At 46.6% G+C, this 23,192-nt stretch overlaps 1 protein-coding gene across 2 annotated transcripts in view; it reads right to left on the bottom strand.

Annotated features, from left to right (window-relative positions):
- Window positions 1-20,730, bottom strand: part of MST1 (macrophage stimulating 1) — a 40,440-nt gene extending 19,710 nt beyond the window's left edge. For both annotated transcript variants that reach the window (XM_015420996.1, XM_015420997.1), the window contains exons 1-7: window positions 20,633-20,730; window positions 12,440-12,572; window positions 11,723-11,835; window positions 7,804-7,918; window positions 6,499-6,635; window positions 1,569-1,689; window positions 643-761 (exon numbers count right to left, since the gene is read on the bottom strand). In XM_015420996.1, the coding sequence (XP_015276482.1) occupies window positions 643-761; window positions 1,569-1,689; window positions 6,499-6,635; window positions 7,804-7,918; window positions 11,723-11,835; window positions 12,440-12,572; window positions 20,633-20,684 (790 nt within the window). In that variant the 5' untranslated portion in view covers window positions 20,685-20,730. The remainder of the gene's footprint in view (window positions 1-642; window positions 762-1,568; window positions 1,690-6,498; window positions 6,636-7,803; window positions 7,919-11,722; window positions 11,836-12,439; window positions 12,573-20,632) is intronic.
- Window positions 20,731-23,192: the final 2,462 nt, after the last annotated feature.

The raw sequence follows: 23,192 nt of genomic DNA, 5'->3' as shown, positions 1-23,192 counted from the left end.
TGGGGGTGGAGACAGGAGAGGGCGGGGTTTGGGGAGGGGAGGGGCTTCCGCATAGTACAATGCCACAGAGTCCACCCTTCAAAGCAGCCATTTTCTCCAGGGGAGCTGATCTCTGTTGGCTGGGGATCAGTGGTAAAAGCGGGAGATCCCCAGGCCCCACCTGGAGGCTGGCAACCCTACTGCTTCCAAGCAGTGTTCCCTCTAAGCTGAGTTAGTGTGAGCTAGCTCACAGTTTTTTAGCCTCCGGCTCACACATTTTTGCCTTGGCTCAGGAAGGAGGGCTCCAGAGCCAACTAATTTCTGCTGTAGCCAAATCACTCGCTCACAGCTTTAATGCCAGTAGCTCACAAAGTAGAAGTTTTGCTCACAAGACTCCACATCTTAGAGGGAACATTGCTTCCAAGTATTTATTTTCTCCTCGTGTCATCTTTACTGGCCCAGCTGAGGAACAGAAGAAGCCCAAAACCTCGGAACTGACATGTCTCTCTAGTTACTGATAACAATGGCAGGGACAGTCACTGCAAAGAGTGACTAAGAAAGACCCAGCAGACATGGATTTCAAGGTGACACTATCCCTGCCATGATAAGGATTAGTGGCAAGTTACACATATTTTCAAGTGTACCTTTTACCTCATGACTTACTGCATTTCTGAATGTGGCAGTATTCTCGTTGTGTGGCAGGATCTGTTGTGTAACACCAAGGACGCTCAGAACTGTCAGGATTGCGGCAGTAATTGTCACGCAGATCTTTATCAGGGTATCTTTAAGGGAAAGGAGAGAAGAAGAAAAGTAACAACCCAATAGTTTTTGGTTTTTTTCTGTTTTCATTTGCCTCTGGATCAAGCACTTATTTGCACTTGTATTCCTTCAGGAACAGAAAATCACCACCAGCTCCCTCTCCTACTTTTATGTAACAGAAAACAGTTCTCTCACTAACTCAGTTAGGGTTGCCATCTGTTCCATGATGAGTATAGGCACGGCTATTTTTTAAAAATATGCTTAAATGTAAATAGGTTAAAATAATTGAAACACAGACTTCACAACTGGAAAGTGTCACCCGGGAAAAACACATTGAGATAAGTTTTTTTTAATGTGTGTCTCTCACAGCAGACCAAAGAGCAACTTAAAAGGGTCATGATAACGTTCTCCCATGATATAAGGGGGGAAATCCTGCAATTTCATCTTATAGGCCAAACAGCACTCCCCTGGATAGTTTCAGGTCAGGAAAATGGTGCAGGATAGAAAGCTGGAATTCACCACTTGCACCACAGTACTCTTCCAAATCTCTGGCACCATTCATGCAGGAGCAGGATACTCCACACCTAACTCTTAAACCTAGACCGAACCTGTTTATTTCCTGATGTGGAATTCAGGGGGGAAAGAATAATGGTATAGAAAATGGTGGTTAGGACATTCCCGGACTCACTATAATAGATCCAATGAGTGCGGTTCCTCAGAGACACTGGTAAAACCTTGGATGGATTACCAAGTCTGTTGGAAAAATCCATAGTCAGGAACACCCCAATCTGAGATAGGTTTCCCTCCCCCTTAATATTTTATGCAAGTACTTATTTGGCTGGTATGGATGCTTGTGAGGAAACTGCAGGTCCCAGCACTGGCACTCCTTGCCAGACTCAGTGTGATCCACAAAGCCCTGATAGTCTTCACCATTACATGACATGCATTCAGCTGAAAGAAAAGACAAGAGAGAGTCATTGCCTGAGACATAAAATAAGGCTGAAAGTTCCTTATCCATCACCATGTCCAGAAGAAGAGAGCTCATCTGCAAGGGCACATCAGCCTGAAGAACAAATACATCTTATGTCCACATTTCAATCACTCTCTGTGTAAAACAATATTGTCCGCCCTGAACCTACTGCCCATCAGCTTCATTGGATGCTCAAATTCTAGCATTTTGGGAGAGAGAGAAAAAGTTCTCTTTGCACACTCTCTTCACCCCATGCATAATTTTATAAACCTCTATCATGTCCCCCCCCCTTAGTCATCTTTTTTTCTAAACTGAAAAGTCCCAGACTCTTCAGCCTTTTCTCATAGGGAAGGTGCTCCAAGCCCCTAATCATCTTGGTTGCCCCCAATCTGTACTTTTTCCAACTCTTCAATAGCCTTTTTGAGATACAGTGACCAGAACTGTACACAGTATTCCAAATGAGGCCATACCATATATCTATACAGGGGCATTACAAGACTGCCCGTTTTATTCTCAATCCTTTTCCTAATAATCCCTAACATAGAGTTTGTCTTTTTTATCACTGCAGCACACTGGGTTGGACATTTTCATTGCGCTATCCATTACGCCCCAAGATCTTTTCCCCTCTCAGTCTCAGCAAGTTCAGATCCCATTAGCCTACACTTAAAGTTGGGATTTCCATCACTTTACACTTACCAACATTGAACTTCATTTGCCACATTGTCGCCCACTCACCCAGTTTGTGGAGCTCCTCTTGGAGCTCTTCACTCTCAGCCTTGGTTTTCACCATCCTGAATAATTTTGTGTCATCTGCAAACTTGGCCACTACACTACTCACCCCTAGTTCCAGATCACTTATGAATAAACTAAATAGTACCGGCCCTAATACCGATCCTTGTGGGACCTCACTGCTTACTTCCCTCCATTGTGAGAACTGTCCATTGATTCCTACTCTTTGCTTCTAGTTATTTAACCACATTTTAATCCATAAGAGAAACCATCCTCTTATCTCGTGACTGCTAAATTTACTCAGGAGTCTTTGGTGAGGAACCTTGTCAAAACCCTTTTGAAAATCCAGGTATCTAATGTCTACCAGGTCACCGTTGTCTACATGCTTCTTCACTTTCTCAAAGAACTCCAAACGTTTGGTGAGGCAAGACTTTGGAAAAGGACGTTCATTCGCATGCATGTGGCAATTGAGGAGAACCTGCAACTCACATAAGGCTGTTACACAAGGTGAGGTCCTCAGACCCAACCTGTGTACTCTGTAGGAAGTAAATTGCTAGTAATTCTCCAATGATCTTTCTCTCTCTCATCCAAAGGAACGCAAACTCAGGAAGCTGTCTCATCACTCAGAAAAGTGGGGTGCGGACAGTTCCTATTCTCACAAAGCAATGATGGGTCTCTAGAAGAAGAAAAGACTTTCATGTTCATCTAGCTTAGCAGTTCCCATAACCAGCTGTAAGGGACTCTGCATGCTGCTGAGTGAGTTCAAGGCAAGTTATCAGGCCAGTTCATGGCATAAGTTAATTAAAAAATATATTGGGTGTTGCTTGATGTGACGATCTCACTGGTTCCTTTCCCAAATCATTTTGACCAGGAGCAACATTGCTTCAAGATGATAATCTGTTCTCCAAGATATCTGAAAGATGAACTGTACAACCGGAGTGCAAATCATAAAATCATAGAGTTGGAAGGGGCCATACAGACCATCTAGTCCAACCCCCTGCCCATTGCAGGACCAGCCTAAAGCACCCCTGACAAATATTCATCCAGCCTCTTCTTGAAAGCTGCTAGTGAAGAGGAGCTCACCACCTCCTTAGGCAGCTGATTCCACCTTTGAACCACTCTGACCATGAAAAAGTTTTTCCTAATATCCTTTTTTGCCTTTTTTGCCACCGCATCACACTGACTGCTCATATTTAGTTTACAGTCCACCCTTACCCCAAGATCTCTTTCGCATACACTACTCCCAAGAAACGTATCCCCCATCCAGTATTTGTGCTTGACATTTTTGTGGCCCAGATGTAATACTTTTCATTTATCTTTGTTGAATTGCATCCTGTTTGCAACTGCCCACTTCTCCAGAGTATTCAGGTCTTGTTGAATTTTAACTCTATCTTCTTGGGTGTTTGCTACTCCTCCCAATTTGGTATCATCAGCAAATTTAATGAATAGCCCTTCTACCCCTTCATCCAGATCATTGATAAAAATATTGAAAAGTACCAGGCCCAAAACTGAGCCCTGCGGCACCCCTCTGGACACCTCCCTCCAATCTGATGAAACGCCATTGACCACCACTCTTTGGGTGCGGTCCTCTAACTAGTTCCCTATCCACCAAACTGTCCTATAGTCCAGTCCACAGTCTTCCAGTTTTCCGATCAGAATGTCATAGGGAACCTTATCAAAAGTTTGACCGAAATCCAGGTAAATCACATCAACAGAGTTCCCACGATCCAGTAAACTCGTCACATGATCAAAGGAGGAAACCAGGTTGGTCTGACAAGATCTGTTGGGGACAAAACCATGCTGACTTCCCCGGTTCACTAAGTGGTCTTTCAGATGCTTACAGATCAATCCCTTTAAAATCTGCTCTAATATCTTCCCAGCAACAGAAGTCAGACTGACTGGCCTGTAGTTTCCCGGGTCATCCTTCTTTCCTTTCTTAAAGATTAGGATAACATTCGCTCAGGGGTCGTTTGGGGCCGGAGCACACTGGAGCACCGCTCCAGGAGCCCAAGAGCGGGCACAAATGGTGGTGGCAGCAAGCCCCGCCCCCAGCTCCCTGCCTCCACCCCCAAGCTCTTTCTCGTTAGAGTTGCGCTGCAGGAGTGGTACAATCTCTCCATTGTATTCTATGGCCCCATTGAATACAATGCAGCGTGACTCCATAGAGAAGGGGTTTAAACTTCTATTCTATGGCAGGTCAGCTGGGGAAGCAAAAAGGGGGGGGGATCTTCAAAAGCCTCCCCTTCCCCAGCCGGCCTACCAAGGCGGGCTGGGGGAGGGAAGCAAAGAGAGAAGTGGTTTAAAGTTTAAACTCCTTCTCTATGGAGTCACACAGCAGCAGCGGCGCAAACTCTCCATTCTATTCTATGGGGTGCCTCTAGAGAGAAGGGGTTTAACCTTTAAACCCCTTCTCTCTTCACTCCCCCCACCCAGCACGCCTTGGCAGGCTGGCTGGGGAAATGAAGGGGAGGCTTTTGAAGATGCCTCCCCCCCTTTTGCTTCACCTTCTGACATCACTTCAGGTGATGGCAGCGGGCGTGGCATATGCTAATGAGCTATTATGCTAATAGCTTATTAGGTATGCTAATGAGCTACTGCAGCTCTTTTTCTACGAAATGACCCCTGCATTCGCTCATCTCCAATCTTGTGGCACATCCCCAGTCTTCCAGAAGGCCTTGAAGATGATGGACAGAGGCTCTGCAAGTTCATTAGAAAGTTCTTTGAGCACTCTTGGGTCCACACCATCTGGCCCAGGGGATCTGTATTCGTCCAGTGCAGCCAGGTGCCTCTCCACAACCTCCCTGACAATGTCAACTGGACACTCAGGTGTCCTGTCATGTCCTCTACCATCTCTAGATGGGCTCGAGTTCTTCAGGGAGAAAACAGAGGCAAAAATGTCATTAAGCCCATCTGCTTTTTCTCTGTCCTCCACCAGTGTTTCTCCTTCTACTACCAAAAGCGGTCCAATTGCCTCTTTTACCTTCCATTTGCTTCTCACATATATGTTGAAGTTTTTCTTATTGTAGTGAGCCACCCTGGGCAGACCCAACTCATACTGAGCTTTGGTTTCTCTGATGGCTGATCTGCAGTACCTAGTAACTCTCATATACTCCTCTTTAGAGGTCTGACTTTCCCTCCATTTCTTGAACATTTCCTTTTTCTCTCTTAGCTTATCCTGGAGTTCTCGGTTCATCCACATCAGTTTCTGGGGGTCCTTACCATGTTTCCGCCTTGCTGGAATAGTGAGGGCTTGAGCTCACAAAAGCTCATGTTTGAGAAGAGCCCACCCATTACTTGCTCCTTTCCCTTCCAACACACTCTCCCACAGAATGACTCCCACCAAGTATCTGAGTTCGTTGAAGTTGACCCTACAAAAATCTAACCTACGAGTCTGGCTATGAAAAAATCTAACCTACGAGTCTGGCTACGACTTGTCTGCATCTATGCAGACAAGTGTTCCTCTATGCATGATCACATGACATGGCACTGGATGCCTATGAACTGATACAGAGCCAGTGTGAGGTAGTGGTCAGAGTCTTGATCAAAGGGCGAAATACACATTAAATGTGACACGAATGGGGTCATGGGGGCTCTCAGTCACAAATTCACATAGGAACTAACCCTTAAAAACCTCTTCATCACTTTGTGAGACTCCAGATGCTGTGAGGAGGGGCTTCAGGCTTCTCTATAGTGACATTTTCATCAACAGAAAAAGACATGGAAAGGCCTGTTTACCCCCCCCCCTACAGCATTTGGAGCTAGGTGGAGCAACAGAGTAGTTTTTAAAGGTTAGTCCCTTCATGAATGTGTGATTGAAAGCTTGGTTAGGCTTCTGTGACCTAAGCCTGGGGAGATCCACGTTTAAATCCCTACTTCCCTTGAAATTCACTAGGTAACCTTGACCCAGCCATTGTTTCTCAGCCTAACCTATCTCACACAGGGCTGTTCCAAGGATGAACGAGGTATGTTACCATGAGCATGCTCTTTGAAGGAAGGTGGAATGAAATGACATTAAATAAACAATACTGGTCAATATAGTTCTCTTGAGCCATTCTACACACCATCTTCACATTTCTTGATGCCACAACTTCGATACCGAATCTTAGGATCAACTGTGTAGCACCAGGGACCACCCTGATCATTATCTGGATTCCGACAGTAATTTTCTTCCAACCCATTACGTGCTGATGGAGAATGCCTTATTGCACAAACAGAAAATCAGAGAATAATGACAGGTTTAAGTAAAGGTTCGCACCGAAATTGTCAAATGGACTACAGAATGCTACATTTGACCAGAAACTTCAAAACTCAGATTTTGAAACCAGAATTAATTATACATTATTCAATTAACTAACTTGCTTATTTTGAGTGGATTTTTAAATTTATACTCTGTTCTCCCCATGCCCCCACCCCCAATGACCCTCAAAACTCTTGTTGTCTCAAATGGTGAAAAGCTGCTTTGTTTTGTGATCTTCCAAACCACAACCTTTTAGGGAAAACAGTCTTCAAAATATCTGTCCAGACATCACTGGAAACATTTTGAGGAAGTCAATAACTGTTTAGTGAAGTAATAGTTTCACCTATATCCTGAGACAAAATCCAGGAAAAACACACTACTGAAGACATGATAGGAGGATCCATGTGAACTTATTCACATACTCCTGTTCATGTGTGAAGTGGAGGTGATTTTCTATCCCACCCCCCACAAGAAAACAGAGCATTAAGTGAAGATCAGGAATACTGTTCTCTTTTTCACATTATGTCTGTGAGCTCCATCACTTTGAGATTTTTTTTTCCAGTCTGGCCCAGTATTAGAGCTTGACTAAAACAAAAATGTCTCCAAAATGGAGAGTATGTTCCATTTTCTGTATAAGAACAAAAACGATCCCACTTCCTGCTTCATTTTGGTGAATGTAAGGCTGTGACAAATGCATATGGTCCCCCATGACATCTGTTAAGACCTTTTAACAATTTTGGGGTAGGTTATAGCCTCCTAACCAGGAGACAAGCCCTGAAGGAAGAAGGACTCTTCTTAGGGAGAGGATGGTGGCTCAGTCGGAGAGGCTCTGTTTGGCATGCAGAAGGTCCCAGGTTCAATCACTGGCGTTTCCAGTTTAAAAAAGGATCAAATTAAATAGTAGGTAATGTAAAAAGACCTCCATCTGAGACCCTGGAGAGCTGCTGCCAGTCTCAGTAGACAATACTGACCTTGCTGGATCAATGGTCTAATTCAGTATAGGATGAGCTGTCCCTGGATGAAGGCTCGACTTCCTTAGAAGTTTCAAAGATGGAATCCCATCCCCCCCCCAAAGTCTTGAAGTGAAGCAGAGCATAGTAGAGCCACATTATCACTGCCCCCACCATACCTATGATCATGAGGAACTTTCAAGTGCCAGTGCTGACAGGTTTTTCTATCTTCAGTCACTGACTGGGTCCCTCTGTAGCTTGACCCATCTCCCACAATGCAGTTCCGCATATAAGCTGTGAAAGAGAGAGAGTACAACTACAGTAATAGCAGCACAGCCATGAAAAATGAAATAGGCTATGTCAGTATAGTAGTCAAGTATTTTACGAGACTCATTTTAAGGTGCTCTATGTTTTAGGCTGTTTTTAAACCCTTGCTGGATTTTTAAGACTCTATTATTTGTTACAACTTTTATGGTGTTCATATTTATGTTAGATAGAACTCATTTAAATAAATAAAAAGGACTGGTGGTTTTTTTTGTCACACTGTATTTTCCAGAATGATGAGAGACAGTCCTACCGTAAGACCAAGAGAAGGTGAAACTGGGCAATATCTTTGCATCTCTAACTCAAACAGTATCTGGATTACCATTGCCTACTCTCTCTCTCTCAGGAGCCAGACTGGAAAAGTAGAACAGTCTCCTGGCAACAGGAGAGACAGACACCCACCATAAAAGATCATATTGCTCTTTTATCTGATAACAGAACAAAGTGTTCTGCTTAACCGTGAACAATATTTACATCCTGTGTACATACCCTCCAATTGTTACAAATCTCCCAGGACTGGCACTGTTATCAAGTGATATTTCCAAATAATTACATGTCTAGCATTTCTATTACTTAACAATTCCAGAGGAGAGTCCTGACATTTATTTTTACTTATTTTATTTTGTTCAATTTATACCCCACCCTCCCCACCAAGGCAGGCTCAGGGCGGTTTCCATAAAATGCATATATAAATACAATTAAAGTCCATCATAAAAACAGCCCAAAACCATAAACAAATCAGTTATCCTAAACTGCTGGAACAGTATTCAGATAAAGTGCGAGAGCAGAGAATTTCAGATTTAAGCAATATTCCATAGGTGGCAATAATAATAATGTTCCTGCACCAGCTCCATTGATCTCCATATATACATGCCGCATAGGCGGGTTAAAGATGGTGAGGCCAGGGCACAGGGACACTCCTCAGTGTACAATGCGGCTCCTTAATCAAATGCCTGGTGGAAGAGCTCCGTCTTGCAGGCCCTGCGGCACTGTAAAAGGTCCTGCAGGGCCCTGATCTCTTCTGGGAGCTCATTCCACCAGTATGGAGCTGCCACTGAGAAGGCCCTGGCCCTGCTTATCGCCACCCTGGCATCTGTCATCTCTGGCATCTTGGTGCTTGGGGGGGGTCAACAGTGGGAGGGCTTCTAATGTCCTGGCCCCACTGGTGGACCTCCTGATGGCACTGGTATTTCTGGCCACTGTGGGATACAGAGTGTTGGACTGGATGGGCCTTTGGCCTGATCCAACATTGGCATCTCTTATGTTCTTATGTTCTTATCTTTGGGGCCTGGAAGGGCCAAAAGGTTTTGGGTCCCTGAGTGCAGTGCTCTCTGGGGGACACATGGGGAAAGGCGGTCCCTTAGATATGCCGGACCCTGACCATAAAGGGCTTTAAAGGTCAAAAACAGCACCTTGAAGCGAATCCGCTATGCTATTAGCAGCCAGTGCAGTGCTTTTGGCACAGGCTAGATGTGTTCTCATATAGGTAGGCCCATCAACAGCCGGGCCGCAGCATTTTGCACCAGCTGCAGCTTCCAGATTTGGGACAAGGGCAGCCCAATGTAGAGTGCATTACAGTAGTCTAACCTCAAGGTGACCATCACATGGATCACTGTTGCCAAGTCATTGTGTTCGAGGAAGGGAACCAGCTGCCTGATCGGCCGAAGATGATAACAGGCTGACTTGGCAGTGGCTGCAACCTGGGTCTCCATTGTTAAAGAGGCATCCAGGAGCACTCCCAAAACTCCTAACCTCTGGTGCTGGCATCAGCTGTGCCCCATCGAAGGTCGGGAGTGGGATCCCTACCATCAGGCCACCCCGGCTCAGGCACAGGACCTCTGTCTTCATTGGATTCAGTTTCAGTCAACTCAGTCTAAGCCAACCAGCCACAGCTTGTAATGCCCAGTCCAGATCTTCCGGGGTAGAGTCAGACTGGCCGCCCAACAACAGATAGAGCTGGGTGTCATCCACATATTGGTGACACCCTAGCCCATGCTTCTGGGCAATCTGGGCAAGGGGGCGCATATAGATGTTAAACAGCATCAGGGAAAGTACCGCCCCCTGAGGCACTCCACAAACCACTGGGTGCCTACGGGACAGTTGTTCCCCTAGTTGTTCCCCTTTGTCCTCAACCCTGAAGGAAGGATGCAAACCACTGCAAGGCAAGCCCCTGAACACCAGAATCAGCAAGGTGGTGGATCAGTAGCTGATGGTCGACCATGTTAAACACTGCCGACAGGTCTAACAACAACAGCAACTCAGGCTAATTTCAGGTGAGCCCTGGACCTGATTCATATTAAACCTCAGGGTCCTCAGGCCCTGAACTGGGTGTTTGTTTTTTTACTGGTATGTTGACTATTGAATTTGAGGGCAAGGGCCAAATGTTGACACTTTTTCTCATTGACTGGGCTTTCCAATCGTCTTTGGGATATTAAAAACTAATGGTAAAATTGCACTGTTTTGTCACCTCCATAGGTAGCCCTGGCATAACATGAAGGGACTCAGATAATTTTACAATTTGCCCATAATTTTACAATTTGCCCATAAATCTTCTCTTAAACTATAGATTAACTTGGATGTAGTTTCAGGTTGTGGTTGGAAGGCACAAGATACAGCAGTGTTGAGGAAACTGGAGAGTGCCTCAGTGGGATACTGCTTGGGAGCCCTCTGTATGCCACTTTGGGTTTTATGAGGGAAGAAAGGTGGACTATAGATGCCATAACAAATGGCAGACATTTTTCTGATGGGCATTGCTTAAAAATAAGATGCTGCTACCATATTTTCAAATTAAAAATTCCTCTTGAGTCATTACATTGCTGTACCCAAAGAAAAACCTTGCAGTTGGGAGTTCTGAGCTGTGTCTCTGTTTCCACCTGTGAAATACTGGACTGTGTGGGTGCTTATAACTGTATTTCACAGTTCACACAAGCACATTGTTGAACAGGCACCGTCAGATCCCACAACTGACACACTCCCAGGTCATTTTCTACCCCAGTACAGCCAAGCTGACTTTCACTCAGACTTCCCTCCTGTTATGGCACAACAGCTTACAGATGTGGGTCCAGTAAATTAGTCCTGCATCACTTCCTGCCCCTCTGGAGCATTGGTCGGGCTGTCTGGTAACAGGTCTGAAGGTGGCCCCTGTATGGGAAGATGGCTCCTTATGGAAATACCCAGGGGTCATTTCCTGCAGGAGCTCACAGGAGCGGAGCTCCGGCAGTAAAGAGCCCAGGGGGTGGGCACATGCAACAAGCCCCACCCCCTACTCCCAGCAGCCCTCAGTCAGAGCAAGAAGCAGCCAGGTAAGTTGCAGAGCTCCCTCTGGCCACCCAGTCCAAAACAGTCCAGTGGCACCTTTAAGACCAAGTTTTATTCAGGTACAAGCTCTCCCTCCTCTGCGATGACAGATCTGCATGTTCCCCCCCCCCCAATGGCTAGCAATCCAAAACAGTCCAGTGGAGCCTGAGCGGTGGCTGTTGCCTTCAGACACACTTCCGGTGATGCCAGGGGGTGTGGCATATGCAAATAAGGTATGCTAATGAGTTATGCTAATGAGCTCCTGCACCTCTTTTTCTACGAAATGACCCCTGGAAATACCAGCACTACTACTCACCCCTCTCTCAGTAGTCCCATGCTAATATCTCTATTTAGGTTCCATCACACCATACTATGGGAGGCACTTACGCACTCCTGTTGCCCTGCAAGTAGTGCCCTGTCTTTCTCATTTATTTATTGCCCTCTCCTTCTTTGCATAGCTCAAGCCTGCCATCCTACCTTTCTTCTGGTAGAGGTCATAGTGGACATTCCTCTGCAACTGGGTTTGTGGTGAATGCTGGGTCAAGCGCAGCAGCTGGCAGCCATGGCTCTGCCAGTTGTAATTAAAGGCTCTGGAGAAGCAACACAACACACAAGCATAATCATCATTAGTCCTTGCAATGTAAGTCCCTCAGCTTTGCCAGGAACCACACCCACTTCTTACATCCATGAATGAAACCCTAGTTCCATTAGCAGCTCTTTTAAGCCCTACAGATGTATAGAAGGAAGCACCACTTTCCACTACTCAGATACAGGCCATGTTCAGCAGAGCCACAGATCTCTTTGTTATTGGGAAAGGGATACATAGAATGCTTAGACCATGGCGAGCATTTCACCACATGGTACAGCAGCATGTAAACTCCCTTCTCCATGCAGCACTGTGGTTCCTCACCACAACATGCCTAACAACTGTACACATGCACATAACACTTGCACTCACTCATAGTCGAGATGGAGAAAACAAACTATGCAGGCAGGTCTCAGGGTCTATCCCTGACATCTAAATGCTGGGCAGACTTAGGAGAAAGGCCCTTGCCTGAGTTGACTGGGTTAGACATTTCAGATCTAGATGGATTAATAACCTCCACCAGCAGAAGACAGCGCTAAATACAGTTCGTTCCTGTATCACCCTGATGCTCACTTCTGTGCCTCCAGTGCTGTTGCTTTCTCTCTCACCTGCAGTGTAGGATAGTTGTGCACTGCCTTGCACATTCCTCTACCCCAACGGACTTCTCCTCTTTCTGGAGGGACACAGAAACCAGCTCAGTAGCTTTTAGCCTCTGGAAGTCATTAAGAGGGGAACGCTGACCTGGAAAGACATAGAAAACACATGTTGCTGCAGTCTCCTACAAAAAAGCCACAATCCAATCAGTTCCAGAAGCCAGAAAACAACACAGTCTAGGAGTGTTTCTGACCTGGGGCAAGCTAGCACTGTTTGATGCTCAGGAAGAAGAAATAGGCAGTGATTCAAAGAAAAATGTCTTCCCAGGGACTTCTAAGCATTCTCAAGTTCTTGGGCTTTCTGAATGGAACTCTTAATGTGCAAAATGTAAGGGCTTTTCCACATTTTTGGAGGTCAGTTCTGGCCCCATAATGCTTCAGTTTATCCCCTGATTTCCACACACATTTTTGTCCTTCAGTTTTCACCAGTTTTTCCCCTCAGGTTCCCCCCACCCCCCAGTTTCTTTTAAGACTACCCTTACCCTGATATTTTTCTGGAAACTGATTTTGAGTTGGCTTTTTCCTTGTGCATAATGTTTCTGTCACTTTTCTTTTTCCCGTCCACTCCCACCACCTTCACCACACCTTTCAGTGATTGGATTGTCCTCATCTCCTCCCCCTGCTCTGAAAATGAGTGGTTTTTTATTTTATTTTATTAAAAGGCACTGAGATATTTATATATTGATATACTGCAGTAATGATAGGTCAAGCATGTTCTCTGAATTTCCAACTTTCATTAACAAAACACAAGGGCTGTGGTCATACACACTAAATAATCCACTTTCAATCCACTTTCCAACTGGATTTTGCCAGTTCACACAGTAAAATCCAGTTGGAAAGTGGACTGAAAGTGGATTATTTAGTGTGTGTGACCACAGCCTAAACCATTACCATGGTCGGACTGATTTGCCCTGAAGGCCCAACTAAGCGCTCTTAACCCCTCCTGTTTGGGCATCGAGCGGATTTATGCTCACCTGTGGAGTCAGTAGGTTCCAGGAAGCTCTGAGGGATCCGATTCCCCCTGGCAACTCATTGGAAGAGCTACTGGAAGACTGGCAAAATCGTCTTTTCGAAGCCATCAATGAGATTGCTCCCCGGCACCCTCCTTGCCCCCATTCCAAATTGGCTCTGTGGTACTCCCCGGAACTGAGGTGGATGAAACAGGAGCTAAGACGACTAGAGAGAAGGTGGTGACAAGCCCATGATGAAGCTACAAGAACATCCTATAGGTCATTTATGAAAACCTACGAGATGGAGGCAAAGGCCACTAAGAAGGATTTCTACGTGGCCTCCATCGCGTCTGCAAGTTTGTGCCCAGCCCAATAATTTACAATAATTCAGTCATTGACTACTTTGCCCCAAGGCATTCCAAATGCTAAATAATTGGTGATTGGCTGTGAGGCATTTGTGAACCATTTTGCAGATAAAGTCTTGACGCTCCGCCGCAACCTCCCAGCCACACCTGATACAATAAGGGAACTGGAAGCCCCTTGTCCTTCTATGGGTCCAATTTTGGACCATTTCAGTCTGCCTACCCAGGATGCAGTTGAAAAGATCTTGGTAGCTGTGAAACCCACCACTTGCTTTCTTGATCCTTGCCCATCGTGACTAATTAAAGCCTGCAGCGATGCGGTAAGGACTCCCCTGAGGGAGATTATCAACTTGTCCCTATCAACGGGGACTTTCCCAGGGAGTTTAAAAGAGCCAGTAGTCTGCCCCCCTCCTAAAGAAACAATCTTTTGACCCTATGGTTAGGGTTGCCAAGTTGATCTTAAGCCAGAGCGGGGGGCTCCCGGCTGGCGTCTGGTGTGTGCGTGCGCGCGCCGCATGCACATCACCCGAAAGTGACGTGACAACGGCAGGCACGCTGGGGGCGGGGCCATAGCCATACGAGGGGAAACATAGAGTTTTCCCTCAGATTGCCGTGGCTCCGCCCCCAGCGTGCCCGGTGTGGTCGTGTCACTTCCGGGTGACGTGCACGTCGGGGTGGAGTTCCCCCGGGGGCCCGATCCGGCGGCGGCGGGGAATGGGGCTTTGGGGCGGGGGTTTCCCCACCCCCCAGGGGGACTTGGGAAGCCTACCTATGGTCCTTGGAACTACCGCCCAGTATCCAATCTACCATTTCTGGGTAAGGTAGTGGAGAGGGCAGTGGCGACACAGCTTCAGGCTTTCTTGGAGGATGCTAACATCCTGGATGTCTTCCAGTCCGGCTTTCACCCTGCTCATGGGATGGAGACGGTGGATGACCTCCAGAGATATCTGGATCGAGGTGATTCAGCACTGCTGATTCTTCTTGATCTAACAGCAGCGTTCGATACAATCAAACATGTACTGTTGACCCACCATCTCGCTGATGTGGAGATACGGGGGCTAGCCTTACAGTGGCTGGACTCCTTTCTCCAAGATCAGGGACAGAGGGTGGCGCTTGGGTGGGGAGTTGTCTCAGTGGCACTCACTTGGATGTGGTGTGCTGCAGGGAGTGATTCTCTCCCCGATGTTATTCAGCATCTATATGTGTCCCCTTGCCCAGATTATTCGGAGGTACAGGCTGGGTTGTAACCAATATATGGATGACACCCAGCTCTATCTACTGAGAGATGGCCTTCCAGACTCTGCCCCTGAACCACTGGACAGAGCGTTACAAGCCGTGGCTGGATGGGTACAACAGAGCAGACTGAAACTGAATCCATCAAAGATGGAGGCCCTGCACCTGGGTTGTGGGGGTCTGGGATTGGGTATTAGGCTACCAGCCTTTGATGGGGCTCCATTGGTGCCAGCACCGAGGATGAAGAGCCTGGGGTGTTCCTGGACACCTTATTGACTACGGAGGCCCAGGTCACCACCACTTCCAGGTCCATCTTTTTTCATCTGCGGCAGATCAGGCAGTTGGTCCCATATCTCACCCACCGCAATCTGGCTGCAGTGACCCATGCAATGGTCATTTCCAGATTAGACTACTGTAATTCTCTCTACGTGAGGCTTCCCTTGACTCGTCACCAGAAGCTACAGCTAGTGCAGAACGCAGCAGCATGGGTGTTGATCTTGCTTCCTATGCAGGCACATATCCGCCCAGTGCTGCAAGATCTGCACTGGCTGCCTATTGAACACTGGGTCTGTTTCAAGGTGTTGGTGCTTACCTTTAAAGCCTGCATATCTTTGAGACCACCTCTCCCCATATGAGCCCCATAGAACATTATGTTCTGCCAACCAGCATCTCCTGGTGGTCCCTTGCCCTAGGGAGATCCAACTTGCCTAAACTGGGGCCAGGGACTTTTTGGCTCTGGCCATCACTTGGTGGAGATCAGGGCCCTGCGGGACCTAATACAGTTCCGCAAGGCCTGCAAGATGGAGCTCTTCCACCAAGCCTTTAGTTGAGGCAGTGGGCATCCATTTTGATTAGGCCTCCCCCCCCCCCATGACCGCAGATGCTGAAAGCCAGACTGGGACCACACTATCTGCTGTTGAGGTGCATTGTTGTTTTAAATGATGATGATTTTATTGAATTAAGGTCGATGATTTTATTGTTGTTGTTGTTCAGTCGCATAGTCAAGTCCGACTCTTCGTGACGCCATGGATCACATTACACCAAGCTCTCCTGTCTTCCATCATGCTCTGAAGTTGGCTCAATTTCATGTTCTTTGCCTTGATAACACTGTCTAACCATCTCATCCTTTGCCGTCCCCGTCTTCTTTGACCTTCAATCTTTCCCAGCATCAGGGTCTTCTCCTTTGAGTGCTCCCTTCTAATTTGGTGGCCAAAGTATTTGAGCTTCAGCTTCAGTATCTGGCCTTCCAGGGAACATTCAGGGTTGATTTCTTTTAGGATTGACTGATTTGATCTTCTTGCAGTCCAGGGGACTCTCAAGAGTCTTCTCCAGCACCATAATTCAAAAGAATCTATTCTTCGGCACTCGGCCTTCCTTATAGTCCAACTCTCGTAGCCATACAGTACTACTTGGAATACCATTGCTTCGACCATATGGACTTTTGTTGGCAGGGTGATGTCTCTACTTTTTATTATGCTGTCAAGGTTTGCCATCGCTTTCCTCCCAAGGAGCAGGCGTCTTTTAATTTCATGGCTGCAATCACCGTCTGCAGTGATCTTGGATCCCAGGAATGTGAATTCTGTCACTGCTTCCACGACTTTTCCTTCTATTTGCCAAGGAGTGATGGGGCCGGATATCATGATTTTAGTTTTTTTGATGTTGAGTTTCAAGCCAACTTTTGCACTCTCATTTTTCATCCTTAGCAAGAGGCTCTTTAGGTCCTCTTCACTTTCTGCCATTAGAGTGGTATTGTCTGCATATCTGAGGTTGTTGATGTTTTCCCCAGCAATCTTAATTCCAGCTTCTGAATCATCCAGGCTGGCATTTCGCATGATGTATGCTGCATATAAATTTAAAAAGCAAGGGGACAATATACATCCTTGTCATACTCCTTTTCCTACGCTAAACCCAGCTTGTACTTCTGGCAGTTCTCTACCCATGTACTGCTGAAGCCTAGCTTATAGGATCCTTAGCATGACCTTGCTAGCATGTGAAATGAGTGCAATTGTGCGATAGTTTGAACATTCTTTGGCATTGCCCTTCTTTGGGATTGGAATGTATATTGACAGTTTCCAATCCTGTGGCCACTGTATGTTTTCCAAATTTGCTGGCAAATTGAGTGCAGCACTTTAACAGCATCATCTTTTAAGACTTCGAATAACTCAGCTGGTATACCATCACCTCCACTAGCTTTGTTGTTAGTAATGCTTTCTAAGGCCCATTTAACTTCACATTGCAGGATGTCTGGCTCAAGGTCAGTGATTATACCGTTGTAGTTGTCAAGGACATCGAGGTCTTTCTTGTATTGTTCTTCTGTGTATTCTTGCCATCTTTTCCTAATCTCTTCTGCTTCTGTTAAGTCCCTATCATTTTTGTCCTTTATCATGGCCAGCTTTGCATGGAATGAGCCCTTGATTTCTCCAATTTTCTTGAAGAGATCTCTAGTCCTTCCCATTCTATTGTTTTCCTCTATTACTTTGCATTGTTCATTCAGGAAAGCCTCCTTATCTCTCCTTGCTGTTCTCAGGAAATCTGCATTCAGTTGGGTAAATCTTTCCTTTTCACCTTTGCCTTTTGCTTTCCTTCTTTCCTCTGCTATTTGTAAAGCCTCATCAGACAGCCACTTTGCTTTCTTGCATTTCTTTTTCTTTGGGATGGTGCTGATTGCTGCCTCCTGTACAGTGTCATGAACCTCTGCCCATAGTTCTTCAGGCATTCTGTCTATCAAATCTATTTAACAATGTATCAGTATTGTGGTGCCATTTTTTAAACACGCAGCCATGACACTGATATATCACTATAAGCATGCACAAAAAACTTAAAAGAGAGGGGGGTGCTGTGACACCACCAATGATGACAGCTTCAGGCATTCTGTCTATCAAATCTATTTAACAATGTATCAGTATTGTGGTGCCATTTTTTAAACACGCAGCCATGACACTGATATATCACTATAAGCATGCACAAAAAACTTAAAAGAGAGGGGGGTGCTGTGACACCACCAATGATGACAGCACCCTCCACTGAAAATCCTTATCACTAAATGTAATATACTCAGCTCAGACCGCGTGGCCAGCTTGGGCTCCACGCAGTCAAGCTCCAACATCGAGCTTTGCTCGAAAAGACAATGGACTATGAGGATCCTAGCTCGCACCAATCAGGGGTCTAGGTTCCCGGCCGAGAGCCTATGGAACTCTCGGCCACTGTAAATAACCTATTGGGAAGTGGGGGGGTGTTATGGGTGGCGGTTTCATGGGGAATATAAGCCGGCCTGCGAGCTGGCTAAAGTCGTCTTATTCCTAATCTAATAAAGTACGCTAAGCTGAAATCACTCTCCGTCTGCGTACTTTTCACTAAAGAAGAAAATAAACTGACTTCACAACTGTGAAAATGCAGAGGGAGGGCAGACATGCAGAAGGGCCATGTCCAAACTGATTCCAATGTTTGTGGATCAACTCCCGGGAAAATCAGGAGTAAGTCAAGCATGTGGAAAAGCCCTAAGTGAAAGCCTGACAAGTCTAGAAGAGTGGGCTGAGGACATTTCTTCTTAAGCACATCTAGGTGGCTGTGATTTGGGCTGCATGCACTTTCCCAGCATATCCAGTATCCACAGACACGTGGTGTGACTTTGCACAGACATCTGGACTGGGGACAACACTGGCTTTACAATCTAGATCTGGCTTCCCATGGTGTATGTACAGGTGTCCCAAGAAAGGAGTTACCTGGCCTACCCCAGAATGTTTGGTGCACCTGGTTATCACATTGCTCATCCAAAAGCCCACAAAGCTCTGGGCCTCATTCAAGTGGAATCTACAGGATGAATAAGGATTAGCTGAGAAATTGGCCCTGGATGCCAGGGCAAACTTTTTCCAAGGGGTAGTGAATAAAGTAGCTTAGAAGAATTCTTTGGGATGTCATTGGAGCTGGGGATTAGAACTAACTAATGATAGTGACTAAAGGGAACATCTGTATTATGACTTTAAAGTGGGGTTATTTCCAAAACTCTCCTTCTGCACAAGAACCTTGGGAATTGTAGTTTGGAGATCCTCACCCCCTCCTGACAGCCATAGTTTCTAGGTTTCCTTGGTCACAGCCACAGCAGTTAAACAAACCTAAAACTGTTTTAAGTGTACTGTAAACAAGCCCTAAGAGCTGTCCTAAAAAGAACAGGACATGACAGATTTTATACCTTTACTACAATGTCTCCCAAAGAAAGCAGCCACACCCCAAAAAGGAGGGCAGCAGACCTTTCATTTGCATCTTATGTCTGCATTATCAAAAACCTGCACCTCGGCACCTTGGTTTGAACATGAAGCTTGTACAGGCTGAGCAGATATTACAGGTGTGCAGCAGCAAACTGTTCTGTCTTGGCTGGCCTGATCCTGTCAGACCTCAGAAGCTAAGCAAGGTCAGCCCTGGTTACTTGGATGGGAAACGACCAAGAAAGTTCAGGATTGCTATGCAGAGGCAACCACCTCTGAACATCTCTTGCCTTGAAAACCCTGCAGGATTGCCATAAATCAGCTGTGACTTTTTTAATAAACAATTTTTATTATTTTCTACCATTATACACTTCCCATCGCCACCAGCAAGTAGGCAGAGCTACGCACAAAGCAACATCAGAACCCAGAAAGCTGCTTTTGGCAGCCGGAAACTACTTAACAAATCTGACAGACCCAGCTTCAAGTTTTCCTTGCTATTCCCATTAACATGTTTTTTTCCTACTTTCAACAGTTGCATGACAGCCAGAAATATATCAAGCGTAGCCTTCTCTAACACAGAACAGGGGGGGGGGGGGGGGGGGGAGAGCTGTACCTGCTGAATTTCTGCCTGCCATGAAATGGTCACAGGCATGGAATCTTGGCTGGGGGGAGGAAGAGTGGCAACGCTTCTTAGAAAAACCTGGCAGGGGTACTTAAAACAAAAAACGCTACATTTTTCCTGTCTGAACCCCAGTCATGTGCCTTTAATATAGATAAACATTTTCCAGACTTCCCCAGCACTGAGCAAAAAACAATTTGCCAACTGAAAACCTGACTACTGATTTATTTAGATATATCTACCCGGCTATTTCCCCCAATGGGGACCCAAAGCAGTTTACAACCTCATTCTCCAAGCCTCCATTTTATCCTCTATGGAGGGGGGGGGGGTTAGTCTGAGAGCATGTGGCTGCCCCAAGGTCTGCCCCAGTGGGCTTCCATGGCAGAGTTTGGATTCAGACCCCTATGTCCCAGATCCTAGTCTGACACTCAAACCACCCTGCCACAGGCTTGGGGGGGAGGGGGCAGGGGTAATCTGCTCTGCGCAGGAGCAATGTCGTGGTCTCTGATCAGCTGCGTCTTGCTTTCTTGTGAGGCTCTGTAGGGAGCCGTGGCAAAAAGGGGTGACAAGGAGGGAGACAGCTGCTCCTCCTACCTCCTCTTGGTTCAGAAGCCCTCATAGGACCAAAATGCCCTTACTCTCCTAGTCTCCCCCCCTATCCCAGGTGCCTCAGTGCAAAAAAACCTCAGCAGTTCTGAGGAACAGGGGAGAAGTTGCAGCCACGGGAGAGAAGAGCCCTGCGGCAGCTCCAGGAGAAAGGAAAGGGGGGGGAGGATCCTCACCTGTGCTCAAGGTACAGGCCAGCACAAGGAACAGGACAGCTGTGGCCTGCATGGCCCTCTCCAGCAGCACCAGCTCACCCAGGCCGATGCGCCAGCTGGGTTAGGTGTTCAGGAACAGACTGTCAGCGAGCAACATGCAGACCTCCCTGACACCACTAGCCAAATATTTACTTATGGCTCACATGCCAGTAATATTTCAGAGAAAGGAAGGAAAAGATTCAAAGGGCATGGGGTACAATTACTCACGGGGGACCCATTATACTAGTTCCCCCCATATGTAACTTTTCTCTCTTCTGTCCGCAGGTTGACCTCTACCACAGGCCCCGGCCCCCACAAAAACGTCAACATTATGTAAGGTCAAGTTAATAAATTGTTCCCAACTCATCCAATCTGGCCCTGGCTCAAGAACCATCCCCATTCCTGTAAGTGAGCTACCTCAGAGCAGAAACAATCTCAGCCCTTTCCTGAAAGCATGCCAGAAGGGAAGGGATAGCTCATAAAAATCCAGCAGCTCCGAAGCCAGATCCCACGAGACAACACTGCAGGGCTCTGATTGGTGGAATCCCAAGCCCAACAGGAGTGGTTAACAGGAAGTCCTGTGGGGAGGGGGACGGTATACAGCCTGGGCATTCACAGGCAGAACTACTATGCATTCAATACCCGTACTACAGGCAGAAACTGACAGCTGAAACTTTCCCATGCTGCACTCGTTGATTTGGTCTCATTGTGCAGCTGTTACAGAAATTATCAGAATGTACCTATTTATACAGTCCAGAAATAGTATGGCTGAATCGGAGGTTATTAATCGTACCCAAATCTCTAGCAGCTGTAGCTTTCCCCATTGTGGAGATACTTGTAATAAGGAATTAATCTGTTGAATTTCTTCCAACTAAAGCAATGTCACAAGTTTAGAACTCCCCCCATCACATCAAAAGGGTATTTCAAAGCCTGTTTACCTCAATTCCACTAAACTGAATGCGATCCACTCCCTACTGATTGTCATTTGGCATCTCCACTCTCCAAGATATAAGGACAGATGGACTCCCATTCTAGCTGTTATCTGAAGAAGTGAGCAGTGACTCACGAAAGCTCATACCCTGCCACAAATTTTGTTAGTCTGTTAGGTGCTACTGGGCTCTTGCTCTTTTCTACTGCTAGTGATTGTGTTCAGGATTGAGCCCGACAGCCAGATCTTATGCACACATACTTGGAAGGCATTCTCACAAAGTTACTTTCATGTAAATACATACAAGACTGCTGTTGCAAAGCCCAATTAGTTGCATCCAGTTAGGATCTGGGAGACACTGATTTGAATCCCCACTATAGCACAAGTTGAGTTTGATGTCTTCACTCTTTTCCCGGTCAGAGGCTGAGTTGGGAGATCTGAGAATGTAGGTGTTACTGATATTTTTTCCAGGCAGCCATGAGTGGCAATGGTTACTATTCACCTATTGTCTTTTATCACAGAGTGTGTATGTTTGATGTGCCCTCAAGTCGCTTCTGATTTATAGTGACTCTATGAATTATTGAGCTCCAAAATGTCCTATCATTAACAGCCTTACTCATTGTAATGTATTGAGATCGCTTGCATGAATCGCTTCATTCACTCCCTATGCAAAGCTTGAGCCAGAAGAAGGCTCCTCCGAACCGCTCTCTCATTGGTCGCCCTCTAACAGCGACCAATCAGGAACTGCACAAGCTCCAGCGAGGGAAAGACTCTCATTGGCCTTTAACTCATCAATCGCATTGGTTGTTAATTGTAAATAGGCATGGCTATATTAGCCCGGTAATGTTTAAAAGGAGCATAGTTCCCAATGTTAACTCGTTCTGGTTTTGGAATGCGTTTGAGTGTTTGTTCGCTACTTCAAATAAAGCTGAATCACTGAGCTGAAATCATTCTCTGATCCTTTGTTAGCGCGATCTAACAATTGGCGACGAGGATGGGATGTTAGAGCAGGTAGGCAGCCCTGCAAACAACCCCACGCCGGAAGAAAGCGAACCAAGCACAGCAGCCGATCAAGCGGAGGCGCCACCAGCACCGGTGCCCAAGTCTCCCAAGATGGCTGGAAACCAGAAGTTCGAATCGTTCGAACCTGCATCTGAGGACTGGGACGCATACCTCGCCCGGTTCGAGTTTCATCTTGAGGCCAACGACATCACCGACGAGGCGAAGAAGAGGGCAAGCCTGCTGAGCTCCTGTAGGAAAGGCACCTTCGACATCGCCAGGTCGTTGGTAGCTCCGGCCGACATCAAAACGGTGTCATTCACTGAGCTGACGAAGAAGCTTAAGGCCCACTTTTCTCCCCAACCTTCGGAGATCGCCTGCTGGCATGCATTTTACAAGCAGAGCCAGGCAGGAAACGAGACCATTGTGGGGTTCGTGGCGGCCCTTCGCAAAGCTGCACGGCCGTGTAACTTCACGGATGTGGAGGAGGCCCTCAGGGACCGTCTCGTATGTGGCCTCAAAGACGGGAGGCTGCAACAGAAGCTGTTTGTGCGCACCACCCTGACCTGGGCGGTGGCATATGAAGAGGCCGTGGCAGCAGAGGCGGCGGACAAG

This window comes from Gekko japonicus, unplaced genomic scaffold, assembly GCF_001447785.1.
Source record: "Gekko japonicus isolate JY-2015 unplaced genomic scaffold, Gekko_japonicus_V1.1 scaffold3599, whole genome shotgun sequence".
NCBI lineage: Eukaryota > Metazoa > Chordata > Lepidosauria > Squamata > Gekkonidae > Gekko > Gekko japonicus.
The sequence above is the reverse complement of the archived record's forward strand: the minus strand, read 5'-3'. Positions and strand labels throughout refer to the sequence as shown.